Raw genomic sequence first — 22,389 nt, 5'->3', positions numbered from 1 at the left:
TAACCTACCAAGATTGAACCATGAAAAAATCCAAAACCTGAACAGACCTATAACAAGTAATGAGATTGAAGCTGTAATAAAAAGTCTCCCAGCAAATAAATGCCTGGGGCCAATGACTTCACTACTGAATTCCACCAAACTTTTCAAGAAAATGACTTCATTACTGCATTCCACCAAACTTTTCAAGAAAAATTATTGCCAATCCTACTCAAACTGTTCTGTAAAATAGAGGAGGAAGGAGTACTTCCAAATTCATTCTACAAGGCCAGTATTACCCTGATACTGAAACCAGAAAAAGACACATCAAAGAAAGAAACCTATACGCCAATATCCCTGATAATCATTGTTGCAAAACTCCCCCATGGAATACTAGCAAACAATGCCTTAGAAAGATCATTTGTCATGATCAAGTGGGATTTATCTGAGTGATGCAAGGATAGTTCAACATATGAAAATCGATTAACATGATGCATAGTGTCAACAGAATGAAGGTCAAAAACCATGGGATCATTTCAGTTGATGCTGAAGAAGCATTTGATAAAATTCTACTTCCCTTCATCGTGAAAAATCCTTAACAAACTAGGGATAGAAGCAGCATATCTCAACATAATAAAAGCCACATATGACAGACACACAGCTATTAATTGTATTATACTGAATGGGAAAAACTGAAAGCCTTTTTACTAAGATCTAGAACTTGGCAAGGATACCCACTTTCACTACTGTTATTCAACATAGTACTCGAAGTCCTAGCTAGAGCAATTATATAAGAGAAGGAAATCAAGGGTATGCAAATTGGAGAAAGGAAGAAGTTGGATTATCCTTGTTGAAAGATAATATGATCTTATTTTGGAGAAAACTAAAGACTCTACCAAAAAAATGATTAGAACTGATAAATGAATTCATTAAAATTGCATGATATACAACCAACATATGAAAATCAGTAACATTTCTATAGGCCAACAGCAAACACTCTAAAAAATCAAGAAAATAATTCAATTTACAATAGCTACAAAGAAATAAAATGCCTAGGAATTAGTCATGAAAGATCTCTACAATGAAAAGGAGAAAACATTAATTAAATAAAGAGGATACAAAAATGGAAATATATTTCATGTTTATGGATTGGAAGAATCAATATTGTTAAAATGTTCATACTACCCAAAGCAATCTACAGATTCAGTGCATTCCCTATCAAAATACCAATGACATTCTCTTTACAGAAATAGAAAAAACTATCCTAAAACTTCTGTGGAACCACAAAAGATCCAGAATAGCAATAGCTCTCATAAGAAAAAAGAATAAAACTGAATGATTCAAATTTCCTGAGTACAAGTTATACCACAGAACTATAGTAATCAAAATAGCATGATATTTGCATGAAAACGGACACATAGACTGATGGAACACAATATAGAAACCAGAAACAAATTCATACATTTACAGTGAACTTATTTTTGCCAAGGGCATCAAGAACATAAATTGAGAAACAGGAAAATCTTTTCGATAAATGGTGCTGTGAAAACTAGATTTCTGTATGCAAAAGAATGAAACTAGACCTCTATCTCTCAATATATACGAAAATTCAAATCAAAATGGATTAGACTTAAATTAGACCTCAAGCTATGAAACTACTGCAAGAAGACGTTGGTGAAAGCTCTCTACTAGGACATTGGTCTGGGCAAGATTTCTTGGATGATAATACTTAAGCATAGGCAACCAAAACAGAACTGGACAAATGGTATCACATCAAGTTAAAAAGCTTCTGCACAGCAAATGAAGCAATCAAAAAAGTGAAGAGACAGCTCACAGATTGGGAGTAAATATTTGTAAACTGTCTGACAAGGGGCTAATAACCGGATTATAGAAGGAGCTCAAACAACTTTATGGGAAAAACATCTAATAATTCAAATAAAAATGGGAAAAAGATTTGAATAGACATTTCTCAAAAGAAGATATACATATGGCACACAGGCTTATAAAAAGGTGCTGAACATCATTTATCATCAGAAATGCACATCAAAACTACGAAGAGATACCATCTCACTCCAGTTAAAATGGCTTTAATCCAAAAGACAGGCGGTAATAAATCTTGGTGAGGGTGTGGAAAGGGAACCCTTGCACACTATTGGCGCAATGTAAATTAGTATAACTGCTATGGAGAACAATTTGGACGTTCCCCAACAAAATTAAAAATAGAGCTACCATATGATCTAGCAGCTCCACTGCTGAGTATATACCCAAAGGAAAGAAAATCAGTATATCGAAAAGATAAGTGCACTCACATATTTGTTGCAGCACTGTTCACAATAGCTAAGATTTGGAAGCAACCTAACGGTCCATTAACAGATGAATGGGTAAAGAAAATGCAGTACATATACACAATGGGTGCTATTCAGCTATAAGAAAGAATTAGATCCTGTTATTTGCAACCACATAGAATGAACTGAAGGTCATTTTGTTAAATGATATAAACCAGGCACAGAAAGGCAAACTTCACATGTTCTCACCTATTTCTGGGCACTCATGGAGATAAGAGAGTAGAATGATGGTTACCAGAGTCTGGAAAGGGTAGTGGGGCTATGGGGATGACATAGGGATGGTCAATTAGTATAAAAATGTAATTAGGGCCGGGCGCGGTGGCTCATGCCTGTAATCCCAGCACTTTGGGAGGCCGAGGCGAGTGGATCACGAGGTCAAGAGATCGAGACCATCCTGGTCAATATGATGAAACCCCGTCTCTACTAAAAATACAAAAAATCAGCTGGGCATGGTGGCGCGTGCCTGTAATCCCAGCTACTCAGGAGGCTGAGGCAGGAGAATTGCCTGAACCCAGGAGGCGGAGGTTGCAGTGAGCGGAGATCGCGCCATTGCACTCCAGCCTGGGTAACAAGAGTGAAACTCTGTCTCAAAAAAATAAATAAATAAATAAATAAAATGTAATTAGAATGAATAAGATCTAGTAGTTCATAGCACAACATTGTGATTATAGTCAACAATAATTTGTACACCCTAAAATTACTGAAATAGTATAATTGGATTGTTTGTAATGCAAATAAAGGATAAGTGCTTGAAGTGATGGATACCCCATTTATCCTGATGTGATTATTATATATTGTATGCTTTTATCAAACTAGGTACCTCATAAATATTGATATCTACTGTATATGCACAAAGATTAAAATTAAAAAGTATTTTTAAAAAATCATCTGTGCATAACTTCTGATGAATTGTCACAAGGTTCATTTACTCACTATTTTTCCTGTTATTCAATCAATTCCTTCAGTTAGTGAGGAAAACTTCAGTAAATTGACTCAGGTAGGAGATTTGTAATTAGGAGTTGCCCCGACTTCAAAGGAACATTTTGAATTTTATTTTGTGGTACTGTCTATATCCATAAAAGATAGAAGTAGTAATTAAATTAACTAGTCACAATTCCTATTGGGATTTCTCTCAAGAGCAGAAACTACTAAACTGAAGTGTGAAGGTAGAAGGATTACAACTGAATAAGTGCTTAGAGTTAGGCTGCAAAAGACTCAGAGGTTTTTTTGTTGTTTCATTCTATTTTGTCTTTATCCTCTTCGCTTCTTTGCTATATTTTGTTTTTTTGACTTTTTTGGGGGAGGGGGTTGGCTTTTTATTGTTTCTTTTTATTTTGTCTTTATCCTTGCTTCTTAGCTATATTTTGTTTTTTTTTTGGGGGGGGTTATTGCAATAGAGTTTACATTATGCATTCTCAATTTATCATAGTGTTTTATTAGTTAATTATACTCATTCATATGTAAGGTAGGAATCTTATAATGACATGCTTCTATTTACTCCTCTCATCTTTTGGGTAGTTTTATACATTTTACATTTTAAATTTACTTTTGCATATATTATAAATTTCACCATATATCTGTACTATTTTTGGCATTAAAGTTTTTTTAAAGACCTTGAGAAATGAAGAAAAAATTATTTTGCATTTATCATTTCATGAACTCCTTTTTTTTTTTTTGAGACAGTCTCCCTCTGTTGCCCAGGCTGGAGTGCGGTGGCATGATCTCTGCTCGCTGCAACCTCCACCTCCTGGGTTCAAGTGATTCTTGGGCCTCAGCCTCCCCAGTAGCTTGGATTACAGGCAGGCACCACCATGCCCAGCCAATTTTTTGTATTTTTAGTAGGGATGGGGTTTCGCCATGTTGCCCAGGCTGGTCTTGAACTCCTGAATTCAGGTAATCTGCCTGCCTCGGCCTCCGAAAGTGCTAGGATTGCAGCTGTGAGCCACTGCACCCCACCCATGAACTCTTTATTTCTTTGTTTTGATTCAAGTTTGGTATCCTGTTCTTTCTACCTGAAAAATTTCATTTAGTTCTGTATTTTTTTAGATCAAGTCAGATGCTGACAAATTCTCACAGATTTTGGTCATCTGAAAATGCCTTCATATCACCTTACTTTTTCTTGGCAATTATTTTATTATAAAAAATTATAGTAAACATAGTAAAGTTGAAATAATTATGCAATATACCTAGATTTTATAATTAACATTTTAATTATAACTAACTTTAACCATTTTAACATTTAATTATAGCTAAATTAAATCATCATTATTTTGATGTATTTCAAAGTAATTGCCAATATGAGGATACTTCATTCCTAAATATTTCAGCATGTGTACAATTAACTATTGTGTTTATGTTTTAGTTTCAGGTACAATTTACATTGGTGAAGTACACAAGCTTTTTAAGTGTACATTTAATGTGTTTTTTACAAATGTGTATACTTTTATAAACTAAATTCATTGAGACTAGATTACCGCCATTATCCTAGAAATTTTCCTCATGTTCCTTCCCAGTAAATCTCTGCACGTCCCCTCCTTCAGTTTCCAAAGGGAACTATGTTTCTGATTTTAATCTTGGTTAAGTTTTGCTTATTTTAGCGCTTTATTATACTGGAGTCAGGCAGTATATGCTGTTTTGTGTAAGAGTTCTTTCAGCATAATTCCTGAGATTCATCCATGTGGCTTCATGTATCATTCCTTTTTGTTGCTGAGTTGTATTCCATTTTATAAATATACCACAGTTTGTTTTGCAGTTTTCTCTTGCTGAACTTTATTTCCAGGTTTTTGGCTATAATGACTAAAGCTGTTATAAATGCTCTGGCAAGTCTTTTTTTGTGGCCTTCTGTTTTCATTTTTCATGAGTAAATACATTGAGCAGAATTGATGTGTTATTGGGTATTAATCATGTTTATGATTAATATTTTATAGAAAAATCACCAAACTTTTTCCAAAATGTTGTACTGTTTACATATTTTCACCGACAATATATAAGAGTTATAATTTGTATTGTTATAACTCCGCTTTGTTGCCAGGAATTAATGCTTTTAGTTTTTTACTTTTAGCCATTTGTAGAAGGTATAAAGTAGTATTTATTATAGATTTACTTTGCATTCCTATGATATTCTAAGGATATTGAGTATTTTTCATGTGCTTATTAGGTAATCATATTGTCAAATCTGTGTTTGTTCAATTTTTTGTCATTTTTAAGTGGGTTTTTTTTCATTTTATTGATTTGTAGGCATTCTTTGTATATTATCTGTATTCTACATAGATATTGTTAGATATTTTTTGCAAATATTTTCTGCCTCTTAGGCTTGCCATTTTATTTTATATTTTATTTAATTTTATTTATTTTATAATGGAGTCCCACTCTGTTGCCCAGGCTGGAGTGCTTCAGCGTGCTGTCAGCTCACTGCAACCTCTGCCTCCTGGGTTCAAGCGATTCTCTTGCCTCAGTCTCCTGAGTAGCTGGGATTACAGGGAACCACCTCCATGGCTGGCTAATTTTTTTTAGTAGAGATGTGGTTTCATCATGTTGGTTGGCCAGGATGGTCTCATACTTCAGACCTCAGGTGATCCACCCACCTCAGCAATCCCAAAGTGCTGGGATTGCAGGCGTGAGTCACCATGCCCTGCCAAGCTTGCCTATTTTTTAAAGGTATATTTTGATGAGCAGAATTTATTATTATTATTGTATTTAGAGATATGATCTCACTGTGTTACCCATGCTGGTCTCAAACTTCTGAGTTCAAGCAGTCTTCCTGCCTCAGCCTCCCAAGTAGGTGGGACTACAAGTGTGGACTACTGCACCCAGCTTAGAAGTTACTGTTTATGATGAAGTCTAATGTGTTAAAATTTTCTTTTGTGGTTACTGCTTTTTGTATCCTGTTTGAGAAACATTTGCCTACTCTGAAGTCATGAAGATATTCTCATATTTTGTATTTTCTTCTAGAATCATTATAGTTTTAGATTTTATGCTGGCTCTATGATTCATCTCAATTTAATATTTGTATATGGTGTTCAGATTACTTTTTGCCATGTGGATATCCAGTTGCCTTACCTCTGAATATTAAAAGATTTTCATTTTTGATTGCATTGCTATGATGCCATTATTGAAAATTAAATGAGCACATAAGTATAGATCTGTCTCTGAGCTTTTTGTTTTATTTCATCGCTCTGTTTTTCTATTCTTATGCCAGCATCATACCATCTTGATTATTCTAGCTTTATAGTAAATCTTTAAGTCAGTAAGTATAAATTTTCCAATTTTCTTTTTCTGTTTCAGGAATGCTGTAGCTATTGTTGGTTCTTTGCATTTTTATATAAATTTTATAGTAGGTTTCTCAGTTTCTAAAAATGTCCTGTTGGCATCTTGATTGAGGTTGCAGTGCATGTATGGATCAATTTGGGAAGAACTGGTGTGTTAAACACACACACACACACACACACGCACACACACACACACATTTATTTTTTTGAGACAGAGTTCGGTTCTTGTTGCCCAGGCTGGAGTGCAATGACACAATGTTGAGTCACTGCAACCTCAACCTCTGGGGTTCGAGCAAGTCTCCTGCCTCAGTCTCCTGAGTAGCTGGGATTACAGGCATGCACTACCATGCCTGGCTAATTTTGTATTTTTAGTAGAGACAGGGTTTGTCCGTGTTGGTTGGGCTGGTCTCGAACTCCCGACCTCAGGTGATCCACCTGCTTTGGCCTCCCAAAGTGCTGGGATTACAGATGTGAGCCACTGTGTCCAGCCCTTTTAACAATATTGAGTCTTCCAGTAGATTAACATGTTGTTTCTCTCCAAATTTTTAAATCTTCCTTAATTTGTCTCAACAGTATTTTACAGTTTATAATGTAGAGTTCTTGCATTACTTTTGTTAAATTTCTTCCTAAGTAGCTTATGTTTTTGATATGATTGTAGGTAAAATTTAGTTTTAGTATATAGAAATATGTGAATTTTTTATATTAACCTTTTTTCTGTAACTTTGCTAAATTATATTTACTTATTAGTTGAAATAGTTTTTTGGTGTATTCATTAGGATTTTCTGCATAAACAACCATATCATTATTAAATAGAAATATTTACAACTTCTCTTTTAATCTTTATCCCTTGTGTTTCTTGTTCTTGACCTATTTCACTAGATATGACCTCCACTGCAATGCTGAATACAAATATTGAATGGTCAACCTTTCCTGTTTTTTTTTTTTTTAATCTCAGGGGAAAATGTTAAGCATTTCACCTTATGTATGGTCTTAGCAGTAAGGTTTTTACATATACATACACTTTATCAGATTGAGTTAGGTACTCTTATATTTCTAATTGACTGAGGGATTTTAAAATCAGAAGTGAGTATTTAATTTTGTCAAATGCGTTTTTGAATCTCTGTTGAGAGTATTATATGATTTTTCTCCTTTATTCGATATCTAAATTGCTTTGATTTTGAATTTTTTTGTGTGTGTATGTGTGACAAGGTCCTGCTCTGTCATCCAGGTATGATCATAGCTCACTTCAATGTCTAATGCCTGGGCTCAGGCAATCTTGCCTCAGCCTCCCAAGTGGCTGGGAGTGCAAACACACACCACCACACCCACATACTTTAAAAATTTTTGGTAGAGATGGGCTCTTGCTATGTTGCCCAGGCTTGTCTTGAATTCCTGGACTCAAGTGATCTTCTTCTCAAGTTGGCTTCCCAAAGCACTGAGATTACAGGCTAGTGCTGCTATGCTCAGCTGATTTTGAATTCTTAAAATTGAGATGTAATTCACCTGTTAAAAATTCACACTTTTGAAGTGGAAAATTCAGTGACCCTTCGCAAGATTTTGCAGCCATCACCATTGTCTAATTCCAGAACATTTTCATCACTCCAAAAAGAATGAGCAGTCCCTCCACTTCTCTTTTCCCACTCCTAGAAACCACTAAGTGATTTTCTGCCTCTGAATTTCCTTACTCAGACCTTTTCATATAAATGGAATTATACAATATGTGACTTTTTGTGTCTGGTTTCTTTCACTTAGCATAATGTTTTTAATGTTCATCCATGTTATAGCATGTATTAGTAATCCATTTGTTTTTATTGCTTACTAATTTACTAATTTTCTGCTGTATGTATGTACCATAGTTTATTTATCCATTTATGGGTTGATGGACATTTGGATTGTTTCTACCTTTTGGCTGTTACGACTAATTTTGCCGTGAACATTCATATGTAAGTATTTGATTGAATACCTGTTTTTAGTTCTTTTGTATGTATATATATCTAGGAATGGAGTTTCTGGATCAAATGGTAATTCTGTTTACCTTTTTGACGTACTGTTTCCCAGAATAGTGGTACCACTTATTATCCCACCAGCAATGCACAAAAGTTCCATTTACTACACATCCTTGCCAACATTTGTTATTCTTCATCTTCTGATTATAGACTTCCTAGTGGGTATGCAGTAGTATCTCACTATAGTTTTCATTTGCATTTCTAGTATAATATGAAAAGTGTATTGTTCTTTGTCCCAAGTTCCTGGCCCAGAGCTTCAAAAACCCTTGGAATTTCCTGAGTAATAGGATTGTCTTGTTATTTATGAAGACTCCTTCAAGCCATAACTGTGTATTCTGATGAGGTAGCATTTGAAAGCCTCTATCTACAGGATGGGTGCTATTTTGAAAGACGACATGTAATAGAAAGTTGGACCTTTTTATTAGTTTTCTCTAGCTACTGTAACAAATTAGGTAGCTTAAAATAATAGAAGTGTATTCCCTCTCAGCTCTGGAGGCCAGAATTCAGAAAACTTACTGTGTTGGCAGGGCCACACTCCCTTTGGAGGCTCTCAGTAAAAAATCCTTCCGTTCCTTTTCCAGTTTCTAGTGCCTGTTGGCATTCCTTGGCTTCTTTGGCTTGTGGCCACATCACTTCATTCTTTGCCTGTATCTTCACATCACCTTCTCCTCTGTGTATCTTCTCTTCTATGTGTTTCTCTTTTATAAGAACACTCGACATTGGATTTTGAGCCTACCTGGATAATCCAGTATGATTTTCTCAAATGAAAATACCCTTTTTCTAAATAAGGTTAAATTTAGAGGTACCAGGGGTTAGGATGTGCCCAAATCTTTTTGGGGGCCTCCTTTCAGACAAGCTAACCAGCAAACAAAAGACACTTATTCTAAAAATACTATATCAAACACAGAAAAGATTTTCTATTAGATTTCAATTCTACTTGCTGCCCCTATAAACAAAATTCATTTGCTTTAGAAAAGAGGTCAAGAAAAAAAAGTTTTATTTTCTTATGTTTCAAAGTCATTGCTATGATATATATATTATTTGTGTGAAAAATTTATTATGGCTAAGATTCAGACACCCCATTTAATATCACAGTTAAGTTCCTCCTTTTCAAGAGGAACAATCTTAAATTGTATTCCTTTTATATTTCGTTGTCATGATTATAATTGTATAAAGCCAAAGGTTGAATTTTCATCCGTTTATCCAGATCCAATCTTTAGTCACAAAGTTTGTGACTTAAAAATTTGTAAATTACAAAAGGTTGGTAGACCTATTAAAGGGCTATACAAAGTTTGTGACTTAAAAATCTGCATATTACAAAAGGTTGATGGACCTATTAAAGGGCTATACTTAGAGTAGTTGTGATATGGTTATCTTTATCATTGATACTATTTTAACCTATTACTGTAGGCAGGTAGAAATACCAGCTCATTCAGTTGTACATACTATACAATTCAGTGAAGTGAACCCATAATTGGGATTTAAATTTTAAACTTTTACTCTGTACTTAAGCATGTGATTGGTTTGCTTTGCATATATTCCATTACATCTTTGCTATATGCAGTATTACCTTAACTGTAGTTAAAAGTTAAATAAACAATGACTTAGGAGCTGAGTAAGCCTAGATATTTTCTTAGTTGAAAAAATATTTGTCATCAGTGAGTACATACTTTTTGCCAGGCTCTATAAACATGTTATATTTAAATTTCACCACATAGCTATAATAGTGGTTATTATTACCTCATTTTAAAGATTAAGAAAGATACTTAGAGATTAGATGACAGCTGGAAAAAGATAACCCAGGGATTTAAACTTTGTTTTGTTTAAATCTAAAATCTATTATCTTTGTTCTATACTATACCTTTCTGTATACCTGAAAGTGAAACAGGTTCATTTATATTCACCTTCTAGGACAGTGGTTCTCAAAGTGTGGTTTATCATCATGATCACCTGGGAACTTATTAGAAATACAAATTCTTGGGACTCATCCTAAATACTATGTCAGAATTGCAGGGAATAGAACCCAGCAGTGTCTGTGTTAACAAGCCCTTAAGATAATTCTTTACCATTGCTTTTGGTAAAAGGTTCTTAAAATTCTTCCAGTAATGGAAAACCTAGAAATCAGTGTGCTCTTTGTAGAACAATATGAGATACTGACTTACACAACTTAAGAACAGTTTTTTGTTTTGTTTTTTGAGACAGAGTCTTGTCTGTTGCCTAGACTGGAGTGCAGTGGTGTGATCTCGGCCCACTGCAACCTCTGCCTCCTGGGTTCAAGCGATTCTCCTGCCTCAGCCTCCCAAGTAGCTGGGATTACAGGTGCCTACCACCACACATGGCTAATTTTATATTTTTAGTAGAGATGGAGTTTCACCATGTTGGCCAGTCTGGTCTGGAACTCCTGACCTCATGTGATCCTCTCACCTCAGCCTCCCAAAGTGCTGGGATTACAGGCATGACCCACCACTCCCAGCCTTAAGAATGGTTTTAAAGTATTTGAGCTAAATTAGGTACCATCTTAGAGATTCTGGTTTAAATAGGTGATTGCAGATTTGCATAAGAAAACAACACACATAGGAGAACCTAAAATTGAGAATACATATTTATCAATATTATATTTTTTTCTGAATTATTAAAAGATAGCTGTTCTTCAATTTTTATGCCATATTCTTGGGTCATTATGAATTATATAAGGTAAGAACTTTTTCTTACTCTTTTTTGTGAAGCTTGCTGTAATTGGTGTGATCTTCCTTATATCATAGTATTGAGAACTGAAAGTGTAGTTCAAGGTTAGGTGAAATAGATAGAACTAATTGATTCAAAGTGATCTGGTTTAGGAAAAAGTATTTGTGTGCATAAGGTAAGCAAAACTCAGTGGAATTCTACATTAATGTTTGGAGACAAAGCTTTGGCTATTAAAGTGTTATATTGCTTTATCAGTCTTCCTATTTATGAATCATAGGAAGGTTATGGAGTCTAGTGGAAGTAGTGAAAAACAAAATTTGACTATTTTTGGATTCTCTGATCTAAATATAATCACTCTACCACCCCAACTGCTGACAAATACAAGGGACACAGTAAATAGGGTGTTTTCAGCAGTCATACTGGTCATAAGTTATTTAAGACAGACCAACACTTACTTAACTGAACATTTAAGTTTGACAAACGTTTATTTACAATACGCTGTCTTGAAGACACTATAATAAGCAATCCGTATTATTCGGGCCCTCTCCCATTCATTATTTGAGATGGATAGAGTGATAAATTAGTCATCTAAAATATTGGTCCACTTAAAATTATGAATTGGTCTCAAATCAAAATTCTGAACAGTAATAGAAATTTGCTTCTCCTTTTTTGATATGGCAATATATACATTAATTTTAAGTTAAAAAACAACTTTGAAATGTTATAGAGGGTACAGATTTGACCAACTATAGGCGATGGTAAGTTCTGTCTTAGAGAAAAGTTGCAGTCTTCCAACATCCCAAATTCTGCCAGGGTAGGGGAAGTTGGACTTATTATCAAGTGTGTTTGCACAGCCAGTATCAGTGACTGATGACAAAAGAGGCTTTGAAGTTTCTATGCAAGGATAGAAAAAAATGCTTGGGAGAAGAAAACATTGATGGGGCAGAAATATGCAGCCAACCTTGAGACTCTCCACACCTGTATATCAAATGGTGATTTTATTCTCACAGAGAAGTTAGAAAACTGTTCTGTTGATTCAGTTATGTCAGGAGAATAGTTTAGTTTGCAATCTTTATTAATTTATAGAATATATACATATGATGTAACAAAATATATTGTATAGTTTTAGAAAAACCCTGGGGTTTTTGAGGGGGACTTGGACTTTTTGTTTATTTTGTTTTGCTTTTAAGACGATTAAGATTCTGTGCAGGGCCGATAGCTCATTGATCTCAATTTAGCTTCTGTTTGGTGTTATATTTTTTACTTTATAAATTTGCAGATGGAGGCAGGGTGAAATTGTAACACTGTCTAAGCATAACAAATCAGTGACAGAGCCTCCTTGCTTTGTATCTGAACCTCAAACCTCTAGACTATGTTTTCCATATGTATTTGATCTTACCAAGTTAATTTCTGCTGAGAATAAAAGTTATCTTGTATTCAAGTTGGAAAGTTAATTTCCCAATTTATTGTATCCCATTGAGAATTAGATACATTCCAGACTTACAGCATTCAATTTTGATTATTTTTAAGTTAAAGCTAAATTGTAAAATATGCCTAGTCTTACAACTGAAAGTCAGATGGACTGATTACTTTTTTTAGACTTACTCTAAAACAGCCTTTAGGTAGCAGTTTATCAGTGCAATTTCCATTTCAAAACATCTGAATCTGAGGTAAATACATTCTTAAATTTAGCATGGATAGGTGTCCTTTCAGGCTAAAGCGTGTGCTTAGTACTGAAGTGTGTTATTTCCTTTTTCAATTCCAGAAACGCGGTTGTATTTTTCATTCTTTTTGCTCTGTTAAATGTTGTGGTATTTTAACAAAACTTCAAAATGTAGTAAGTGTAAGTGTCAAATTAAAAGCCTCAAAGATACCAGCTCATCATTGGAAGCATCCTCCCCAGATTCTGGAATTATAAACTAATGAGTCTTTAAAAGTTATATACTAGTTGAGCTCTTTTGTCTTGAAGTTATAAAGGAAAGTTTCTTTGAAGATAACACAGGATTACACATTTGTAATATTATCTGAACATTAATCATTAGTAAGCATTTTATTTTTCCTCTCCATTTTTTAGATTACACAGTAGCTAACTATTAATATATTTCATCTGTATTTCCTCTCTCTTAACATTTTAGCTCAGGCTGATACCAAGTAAGGAATGTTTTAAACCAAAAGGAAAATTTCTGTGGGAGTGATCAGGTTTTATAAGGCGAAAGAACATCTTGAACTCGTAGAATGCAGAAATGTGTTTCCTCCCTTGGTTAGCTGACAGTATGGGTGTTTTGGCTTGTGGAGTGACCCTTAGAAATATCATGGATAATGGATCTGAGGAAATAGCATATGTGGTTTTAGTTATCACTTATACATGAGTGACTTCCAAATCTATCTCAGCAACCTTGATCTCTCATTCTCTTTCGTGGCCTCTATTTCTTGCAATTCGAATAACATCTCTTCTTGGAAATGTTGGAAATACCTAAAAGAGCTAATAGTTTGAGGCCAGTAGTAATCTCTCTCAACAACTTAGTCTAATTTACAATTTTAGACAGATATTAACAAGATTATCCTATTACCCAGTATATCCTGATTTATTCCTGCTTCATTCGGTAAATAAATGACAAGCGAGTTGTATTTTCAGCAAATGAGTATTTTTTTTTGGTTAGCCATTGGGTAAACTTGAGCAATTTATGTTTTCTTGACTGACTAAAAGATTATAGATTCTCTCTTGAGATGTTACTCTATTAGTGGTAAATACTTTATCTTTGCCCCTTGTACCCATTGTGTGATGTTATTTTATATATGTATTTTAACACTTATTTTTGATATGTATTTATTGAACATGCACATTATAGACACTGATAGGTGTAGGGAGTCATATTTGAATAAGGTAGTACATGCTCAAGATACAGTGGGAAAGACAAACCTATATAGAAATAATTACCATAAAATCAAGAAACTACAATTGTGTACTGTCAGAAGTCAAGAAAGGGAGTTCAATTCTACCACAAGGGAGAGCCATTGAATGAGTAGCCATTAAGGGTCTTTACAAAAAAAGTTATTTAAATGACAAACTACATCTGTCAGAATAAAAAACGATGTCAAAAAGGGGCTGATTGGCTGGGGTAATAGAGGAGCCTTAGAGAAGAGGGATCTGAAGGTCTTGATGAGCTTAAAGAGTAGGTTCTCAGAAATGAGGAACAGAGAAGTATAGGAGATTGTAGTTAAAAATCTGGATGTTTTAAGTAAATATAGATTGAGCAGTGTCTCATTTTAACAAACTATCTGTGTTTGGGAGTACTGGCTGGGGTTAAATGAAAACCTGTGACTGAACATGTGAAGTCCTTCAGCCTGCACAAGTACTAAATCCATGATCTTGGCCTCAGTATGTTTTAACCAACAGCTACAGATGATTTATAGATGATTTAATCATAGACAGTAAATTTCCTTTGAAATACATCTGGAAAGGGATAAACAAAATGTACCTGGGATTATACTAACTGAATAGATTTGAAAATGTATTAAGCCATGTTCAAAATCCAAATACAACTGAGTTGACTTATACCTAGAAACTATTAATGTCTGTTTTTGGTGATGATGGTGGTGGTGATAATGGTTTTCTCTTTTAGGTTTTAAGCTTACCTTCCCAAGATTTACAATTTTTATGGGTCTATTTTGGTCTCACCAGTGTTATAAATGAATTTTTATGTTTTATTTTTCTTTGAAGACAAAGGAAAATGATGAATAATTCATATCTGCTAAGTTAATTGCTTATATATAATTATCAGTTTGTAAATCTGACTTTCTAAGTATACTGTAGGCTTGTTGATAGTGCAGATCAGTTCTTCTTCTTGGTATCTATGGGGCCCACAAATTCAGTAACAACCACTCAATTGATATGTTTGAATACAAATAAAAATGTCTTCAAATGTCATTTTGCTTTATTAGAAGTTATCAATTATTATTTTTAAAACTACTTTTTCATCTTATTTACATATTTATGATAGTAACTAAAGGTTCTTATGTTCATTTGTTCGGGAAAATGATGAAAAAGTAAATGTTAGCCACCCAGGCCCTGAAGTAACAATAGTTACTGAAAATGTCAAAAGGAGTAGAATATTTTTTTATTTGAATTATAATTTTACATTTTCAAGGTTACTGATGGGTTTGTCTATTTAACAAGTTCTCACCTGGGAATTGTGTAGGATAAAGTCCTGTTGTCCCCTGTCAGTATCTTTTTTCTTTAACCGTGTGAATCCCAGTCTCTTAATCCTAAATCTTCTTTTAGTTTCCATGTTCAATTAAACTATAACATGTTAACTATTACTAGACATATGATAGTTTTACTATCATATATCACATTATATGATATAATGTGATATCACATATAATCACAATATATCACAATATATCTAATATATCACAAATATATCTAATATATCGCAAAACCACAGTATAGAAAGTAGAAAATGTAGTCTTTGTGTTCAGTAGTTTCAGAACTTGTCCAATGGGAAAATTACTTTAAAGGTTTGGTTTTAATTTCACGAGAAAGACATCTATATTGAAGTAGTGTGCAGCTGAGGTCCTCTAGTGTCACAGCAGAATATGGCATCAATTTTTAAGATTCTGTAAATTGTGTGAGAGACAAGCACAAGAGAAGCTACTCTAAAATTGACTTGTAGAGCCAAATGAGTTCATAAAACTAGGTTTATATTTTATTAATGCCACGGAAAATTTTCCTTTGTTTTTAAGGGAAACGCTTTGTTTTATTTCATGTGCACATATTTATCAATGTAATTGTGCTTTTACATAAAATCCTTACCTCTTTAACTATTGGTAAGTTACAAACAATTTTTCTTAAGTTTGGGATATTGCCATTTGTACAGTTTATTTTTTGAAGATGTTTATGAAAACTCTGTTTACCCCAAATTATGCTTGTTTCTCACATTCCCTATTTGTTTAAGACTCAGTGATATGGCAGCTTAATATGGGAGAAATTATTTATTTGATAAAAAGGAATAATTTACAGTCAATTTAAATAGCATTCTTTATAAATAGTATCTTTCATTGCTTCTTTTTTACGCACATCATGGGGAATATCAACATACTCCTTTACTTCAAAATATGACTGACAGCCAGGGATTGGATTACCAGATATTTGAGGCAAAAAGATAGTTTGAGAAAAACAGAGCCTGGAGAAGGGGTGGAGAGGAAGTACTCACCACAGAGTAAATGAAGATATCACTGTTTTTCCAGCATTAAAAGAGTTCTGACTATTCTCAGAGATACTCAAAGGAGGGATGTATCCATAACCAAAGAACAGTATCGACAAGGAACAACTAGAGGACATAATAGAAATCCTAGAAATTAATGGATTTCTCTCTCTCTCTCTCTCTCTCTCTCTCTCTCTCTCTCTCTCTCTCTGAATATCTCTATCCCCTTGAATTAAGTTATAATAGGTAGGACTAAAGACTGTTCTCTTAAAACAAAAAGTTAATACAACAGGATGATTATAGTCAATAATTTAATTGTACATCTTAAAATGACTGAAAGTAGAATTGAATTTTTAATAACACAAAGGATAAATACTTGAGGGACACCCCATTTTACATGGAGTGATTATTACACATTTCATGCCTATATCAAAACTCATGTACCCCATAAATATATATATCTACTATGTACTCACAAAAATTAAATTAAAAAAAATAGTTCCAGTTCTCATCTACCTAAGAGTTCCAACTTAGAGAAAGAAAGAGAGAAAACAATGAAAGACATAACAAATCAAATTTTCCTTGTTAATGTTTCCATGTTAATGGAACACTTGAGTCTTCAGATTAAAAGGACATGCTTAATGCTGACTGGCACAAATGTGCTCATACTATACATACTGGGCTGAAAGTTTGTAACTGTAGGAATAAAGTAAAAATAATTCTCAAAACTTCCCAGGAAGGAGTAACAGATGTCTACAACAAAGTTGGAATCAGACTTATACTAGCCTTCTTGCCATTAATAAAGAATGCTGTAAAACAGTGGAGTAATTCTTTCCAAGTTTAAAGGCAGGATTAAGATATTTTCAGATGAGCCATGCATGAAAATGTCCTACTCGTGCTCCCTGTATGAAACAATTTTTCAAGATATAGCTAAACAAAAATATAAAAATAGTATAAGATATAAAAATTATAGTAGCTGATGATAATCTTCATAAGTAGAGTTATAAAATTATGGTGTCCATTAAATCTTGATGACTAAGACATTTTCTCTTGAGAGCGAGGGTTTAAATGGCCTAGGTTTGTATTTCCTTCTCTGCTTAGTTCTACAGTAAATATTTGTTAATCATTATTATCATATGGCAGTGTGCCAGTCACTTCCCATCTTTCTCAGAGTAAAAGCCAAAGGCCTTACAGTGGCCAAAAGGGCGTTGCATCATCTGGCTTGTAGCAACCTCTCTGAGCTTATCTCCTGTCACTTTATTCTTTGCTCATTCTCCTGTATGCACTGAATATATTTTTGTGAGCTGCTGATATTATACTCGTTCAGGGCTTGCTTGCTGTGCCCTCTGTCCGAATCATACATTTTCCAGAGTCCTGCCTGACTTTATCACTTCTTGTAGATTTCTACCTAATTATCACCTTCTCAGTGAGGACTTCCCTGAGCGCGTTATATATCTTCTCTACTTTATTTTTTTCTTCATTTAATCACTACACATAACATTATCTATTTATTTATTTGTTTCACCTTTGAGAAAGGAGTGTAGGTTTCCTTTATCCTACATATCATTTGATAATGTAAAAACAATATAACTAATACAGATGAGTTGGGACAGAAAAATGGGGAAGTTGTATATGTCAACCATATCCTCTTGCAGAGTGAAGAGTTAGTTATATTAAGCAAAAGTCTAACCACCAGAAGAATTGAAAACAACAATTGCTTGTGATTATTTGATAATGTAAAACAGTGTAACTAATGAAAAGGAGTTGAGGAAGAAAAATAGTAAAGTTGTGAAAATACCTCAACTATATACTCTTGTATAGTGAAGAGTTAGTTATGCTAAGTAAGTAAAAGTCTAACCACCAGAAGAATTGAAAACAAAAATTGCTGATTCCCACTGGAATGTCAAACTAGGATAAGAGAGATAGATTTTAGCTTTTATCTCTGGTTATTTCTTTTGGTTTTAATTTAGGAGAGTGAATCAAGTTGCAACTATTTTCATAAAAATTTTATTCAATTTACTGTTTTTTTTTTAAGTCAGGTTTATTAAGGTATAATTTACATACCTTAAAATTTATCCTGTTTAATGTAAAGTTCAATGAGTTTGATAAACAAAGGTATGTAACCACCATCAAAATCAAGAACAGAACACTTTCCTCACACCACAAAATTTTCCCATACTCTTTTGTAGTCCACTGCCCCCCACCCAACTCAAGCCCATGGGCAATCTGTTAGTCCATTTTTTACCTTTTAACCTATATCTTATATTTAGTGTGGGTTTCTTATAGACTGAGTATAGCTGAGTTTAAATTCTTATCAAATCAGACAATCCTTATGTTTTAATTTGTGAGTTGAGACCATTTATACTTAATACAACTATTGCTATATCTGAATTAAAATCTATTAATCATTTCCTATTTGTTCTGTCTGTTCTTTTTTCTTTTTTCCTTTTATTGTGCCTGGGATTGATTTTTTTTTTATGATTCCATTTTATCTCTGGTATCGGTTTTAAAAATTTAGTGTCTATCTGCAAACACAAATTTGATTTTAGAAAAGCTTAAAAAAAATGGATAGATAGGAAAATATATACCAAAATGTTAATATTGTTGATATGCGGAAATTTCCTACGTGATTAAAAAATTATAATTAATAAAGCTAGTTTAATTGTATATCAATATTACATTTGTTATTAAACTTTATTCTGAGATTTAAACTTTTCAAAAAAAAATATTAAACTTTATTCTGAGATCTAAACTTTTCAAAAAAAAAAGAAATGCCAACAGGAAAAAATTTTAATTCAGACACCAATGTCTGCAAATAAACAATCCCTACTTTATAAAGAGGTAATGATAAAAATTAAAACATGCTCCAAATCCTACTTACTCCTGCTAAGTAGCAATACTCACCCAAATATAGTACCTGTTTCCAGGTAATTTACTTGAATAGACTTGCAAATTGGAAAAAAAAAAAAAAAATAGAGAGATGGATGGTAAGAGAGAGGAGGGAAAAGGGGAAGGAAACTGGAGAATATCTGTGTGAAGGATGGCTCATAGAAGGTAGGATAAGAATTAAAGATAAATGTTTGCTAAATCATAAATGACCAAAAGTTGCTTTGTAAGTTGAGTATGGAAAATAAGCTAGTGTCTGTATACCATAAAATACATTGTTACTATTATTTTTAGTGGCTTAGGCATTTTGTATGGAGCAGAATAGTTTTTATTGACTTAGTTCTGCCATAAGTGAGTCTGAAACTTAACTGATAATTTGGCAAAGCCAAACCTGCTATAGGTTAGTTGCACTCACTGAAAATTAAAGTCCTTCCCTGGAAGGACCAAATACTGCAATTACAGTAGCCTTTAGGAAACGGTAGGCTCTTTGTCAGATCAATTCCATTATAATCAGAAAATCTAAAATATGTAGAGGTTGATATTTTAGAAAATATACAGATTTTATGTTCTCAGAATGAAAGAGGAGCAATAAAAATATAACTTTTTGGATGTTTTTACTAGGTCACATTTCACTTGTTAAATCAAGTTCTTTATTTGCTTTGTAATTGAACTTTGACTTTTTGTTTTCTTTGTAGCTGTTCAACCGTTTTGTGCATAGCATTTGAGGTTCTTCAGGGCTTGCAGTATATGAACAAACATGGTATAGTACACAGGGCATTGTCTCCTCATAATATCCTGTTGGACCGAAAGGTAATTGTTAAATCATGTAATAAATATTTATATATTGTTTGGTATTGGAAGCAACTGGAATCAGGCCTACTCAATCAGAGGAACAATAGAATCAGAATATGTTTTAAGAATATTCGCAATGAAAAGACAATATGAAAGTGATATAATTGTGGTTTTTGAAAAAAGAATCTTTAAATTTTTTAATCTGTGTATCTTTCACATGGATTATTTTTTCTTCCAAAAGACTCATTTTCTATCTTTATGGTTTTCTAAATTTTCTTCTTTTTTCTAAAGCCTTGTGGCTTCCTAACATACTTCTTCTCTGAATTTGTTTTCATTTTTAAGAAAATGGCTCTTTTTGCTAGAATGTTATTTATATAAACCAACTGCATTGTGTTTTCTCTGTTTTTCTTCCTCCTTTCCTCTTCTATTTATTTCCTTATATACCAGCTGTTCATACCTACCTACTTTTACTATTGAAGTGTTGCCTCCCTACAGGAAATCTTACGTGGCATTAAGAAGAAGGTAGTAAACCTTTCTAAGAGAATTATGGAAAGCAAGATTGTATATTTTCAAGAATAACTGTAATTTTATTTTTCTTCACAAAATATATAAAAACAACTTAAAAGAAATTTTTTCATGGGCATTATCTGCTGTATTAGTAGGATTATACTTGTTTTCTGGTTCTTTTACCAAATCAATACTTGGGAGGCTGAGATGACAGCGTTGCCGAGCCCAGGAGTTTGAGGCTGCAGTGAGCTATGATCATACCACTGCATTCCAGCCTGGATGACAGAGTGAGACCCTGTCTCTACAAAACAAATACACAAACAGCAAAAGTGAAAATTGTACTCATTAATTTCAAATTTGTGGCAGTAAAGAATCATTGCCATATCAATCCAAGCTGTTTTTAAATATAAATATTTTATAATACATGGAAATAATGTTCTTGAGAAGACATACAAATTTTAAGATAACTTAGTATTTTCAAAGTCTTATAAATTAAAAGGGAAAAAACTTAAAAGACATAAAGTTATATTTGTCACTTATTAAGAACCTCATACTTATGATAGTTATTTTTGTTCCCAAACAATATAGCAGATTCACCAAAATCTTGATGATTTTTGAACTGATCTTTCCAAGTTAAATTTTCCTATTTCACAGTTAAATTGTAACTACAAATGGACTTGCAATTCTGTGGAAAAAAATTTCCCTTGTGAAAATTACCACAAAACATTCTAACCAGGGTTTCAAGACAGATGAAAACATTTTTGCCTTTTTGTTTTAAATAACTTTTTGAAATAATTAGACAGTGCAACAGCAAAAATACTAAAGAAAAATGTCAACTGTCATTTTGAATATATGTGTACATATGCCTATGTGCATATTTAATGAATGTAAAGCAGACTAAATATTGGCAGATAGTTTTTTATAAAATTGTGTTTTTAAAACAAATCTTTTATAGTGGTATTTTGATAAAATATTGTTTTATAATGGTTTCTTTAGTTATAAAATGTATAATGATAATTTTCCTTGCCAATTATACTAAAACATTTGATAGTGTTTTTTCTCTTTATTATTGTAGGGACACATTAAATTGGCTAAATTTGGACTTTATCACATGACAGCTTATGGTGATGATGTTGATTTCCCAATAGGGTAAGAGTATGTTTTCCTCTATTTTGAGTTTCTTTTTAAATTTTGTAACCTTTGTTAACATGTATATTTTGTTAATTATATTTGATATTCCTTTTTGACATGAAAACAGCTTTTTTAAAATTAATGCCTCTTTTTTTCCATATGCTTTTTAAATGAGTAGACAATGAGTTTTTTCCCAGCATCTATAGATCCTTGATGTTGATCATTCATTGAACTGGCAGAGAAGCTAACAGTGTTAACCTTCCTTACATTATAAATTTCCTAATTATCTATATTTCATTCAGAATCAAATCAACTTAAGGCAAGAAGGACAACTAGATTCTCAATTAATGATAATGTGTGTGCATCAAGAGACTGAAAAACATTACTCTCACATTACTTTCAATTTAGTGTTTCATGTTTAATCCCCTTTTCTCTAAAATATAATTGTATATTAAGACTCAAGTTGAATCACTGTGGATATTAGAGATAAATTCCATACCTGAAAGTCTATATTTAAGTTCAAAAAGTTTTATTTAAGCACTTTTAGTATGGAATTGTAGATGTAATTTGCCCTCCACAAAAGAAA

The 22,389-nt window shown here is 33.1% G+C and overlaps 1 protein-coding gene across 4 annotated transcripts in view; it reads left to right on the top strand.

Moving 5' to 3' along the window:
• LOC108289427 (TBC domain-containing protein kinase-like protein) overlaps positions 1-22,389 on the top strand; it is a 114,151-nt gene that overhangs the window by 31,340 nt on the left and 60,422 nt on the right. For 2 of the 4 annotated variants that reach the window (XM_017508856.2, XM_037731615.1), the window contains exons 4-6: positions 8,446-8,532; positions 20,069-20,183; positions 21,748-21,821. In XM_017508856.2, the coding sequence (XP_017364345.2) occupies positions 8,446-8,532; positions 20,069-20,183; positions 21,748-21,821 (276 nt within the window). The remainder of the gene's footprint in view (positions 1-8,445; positions 8,533-20,068; positions 20,184-21,747; positions 21,822-22,389) is intronic. The other 2 variants (XM_017508862.2, XM_017508874.2) reach the window with 1 other exon arrangement.

The sequence above is a fragment of the Cebus imitator genome, unplaced genomic scaffold (genome assembly GCF_001604975.1).
Source record: "Cebus imitator isolate Cc_AM_T3 unplaced genomic scaffold, Cebus_imitator-1.0 Scaffold17, whole genome shotgun sequence".
Classification (NCBI taxonomy): Eukaryota; Metazoa; Chordata; class Mammalia; order Primates; family Cebidae; genus Cebus; species Cebus imitator.
The sequence above is the reverse complement of the archived record's forward strand: the minus strand, read 5'-3'. Positions and strand labels throughout refer to the sequence as shown.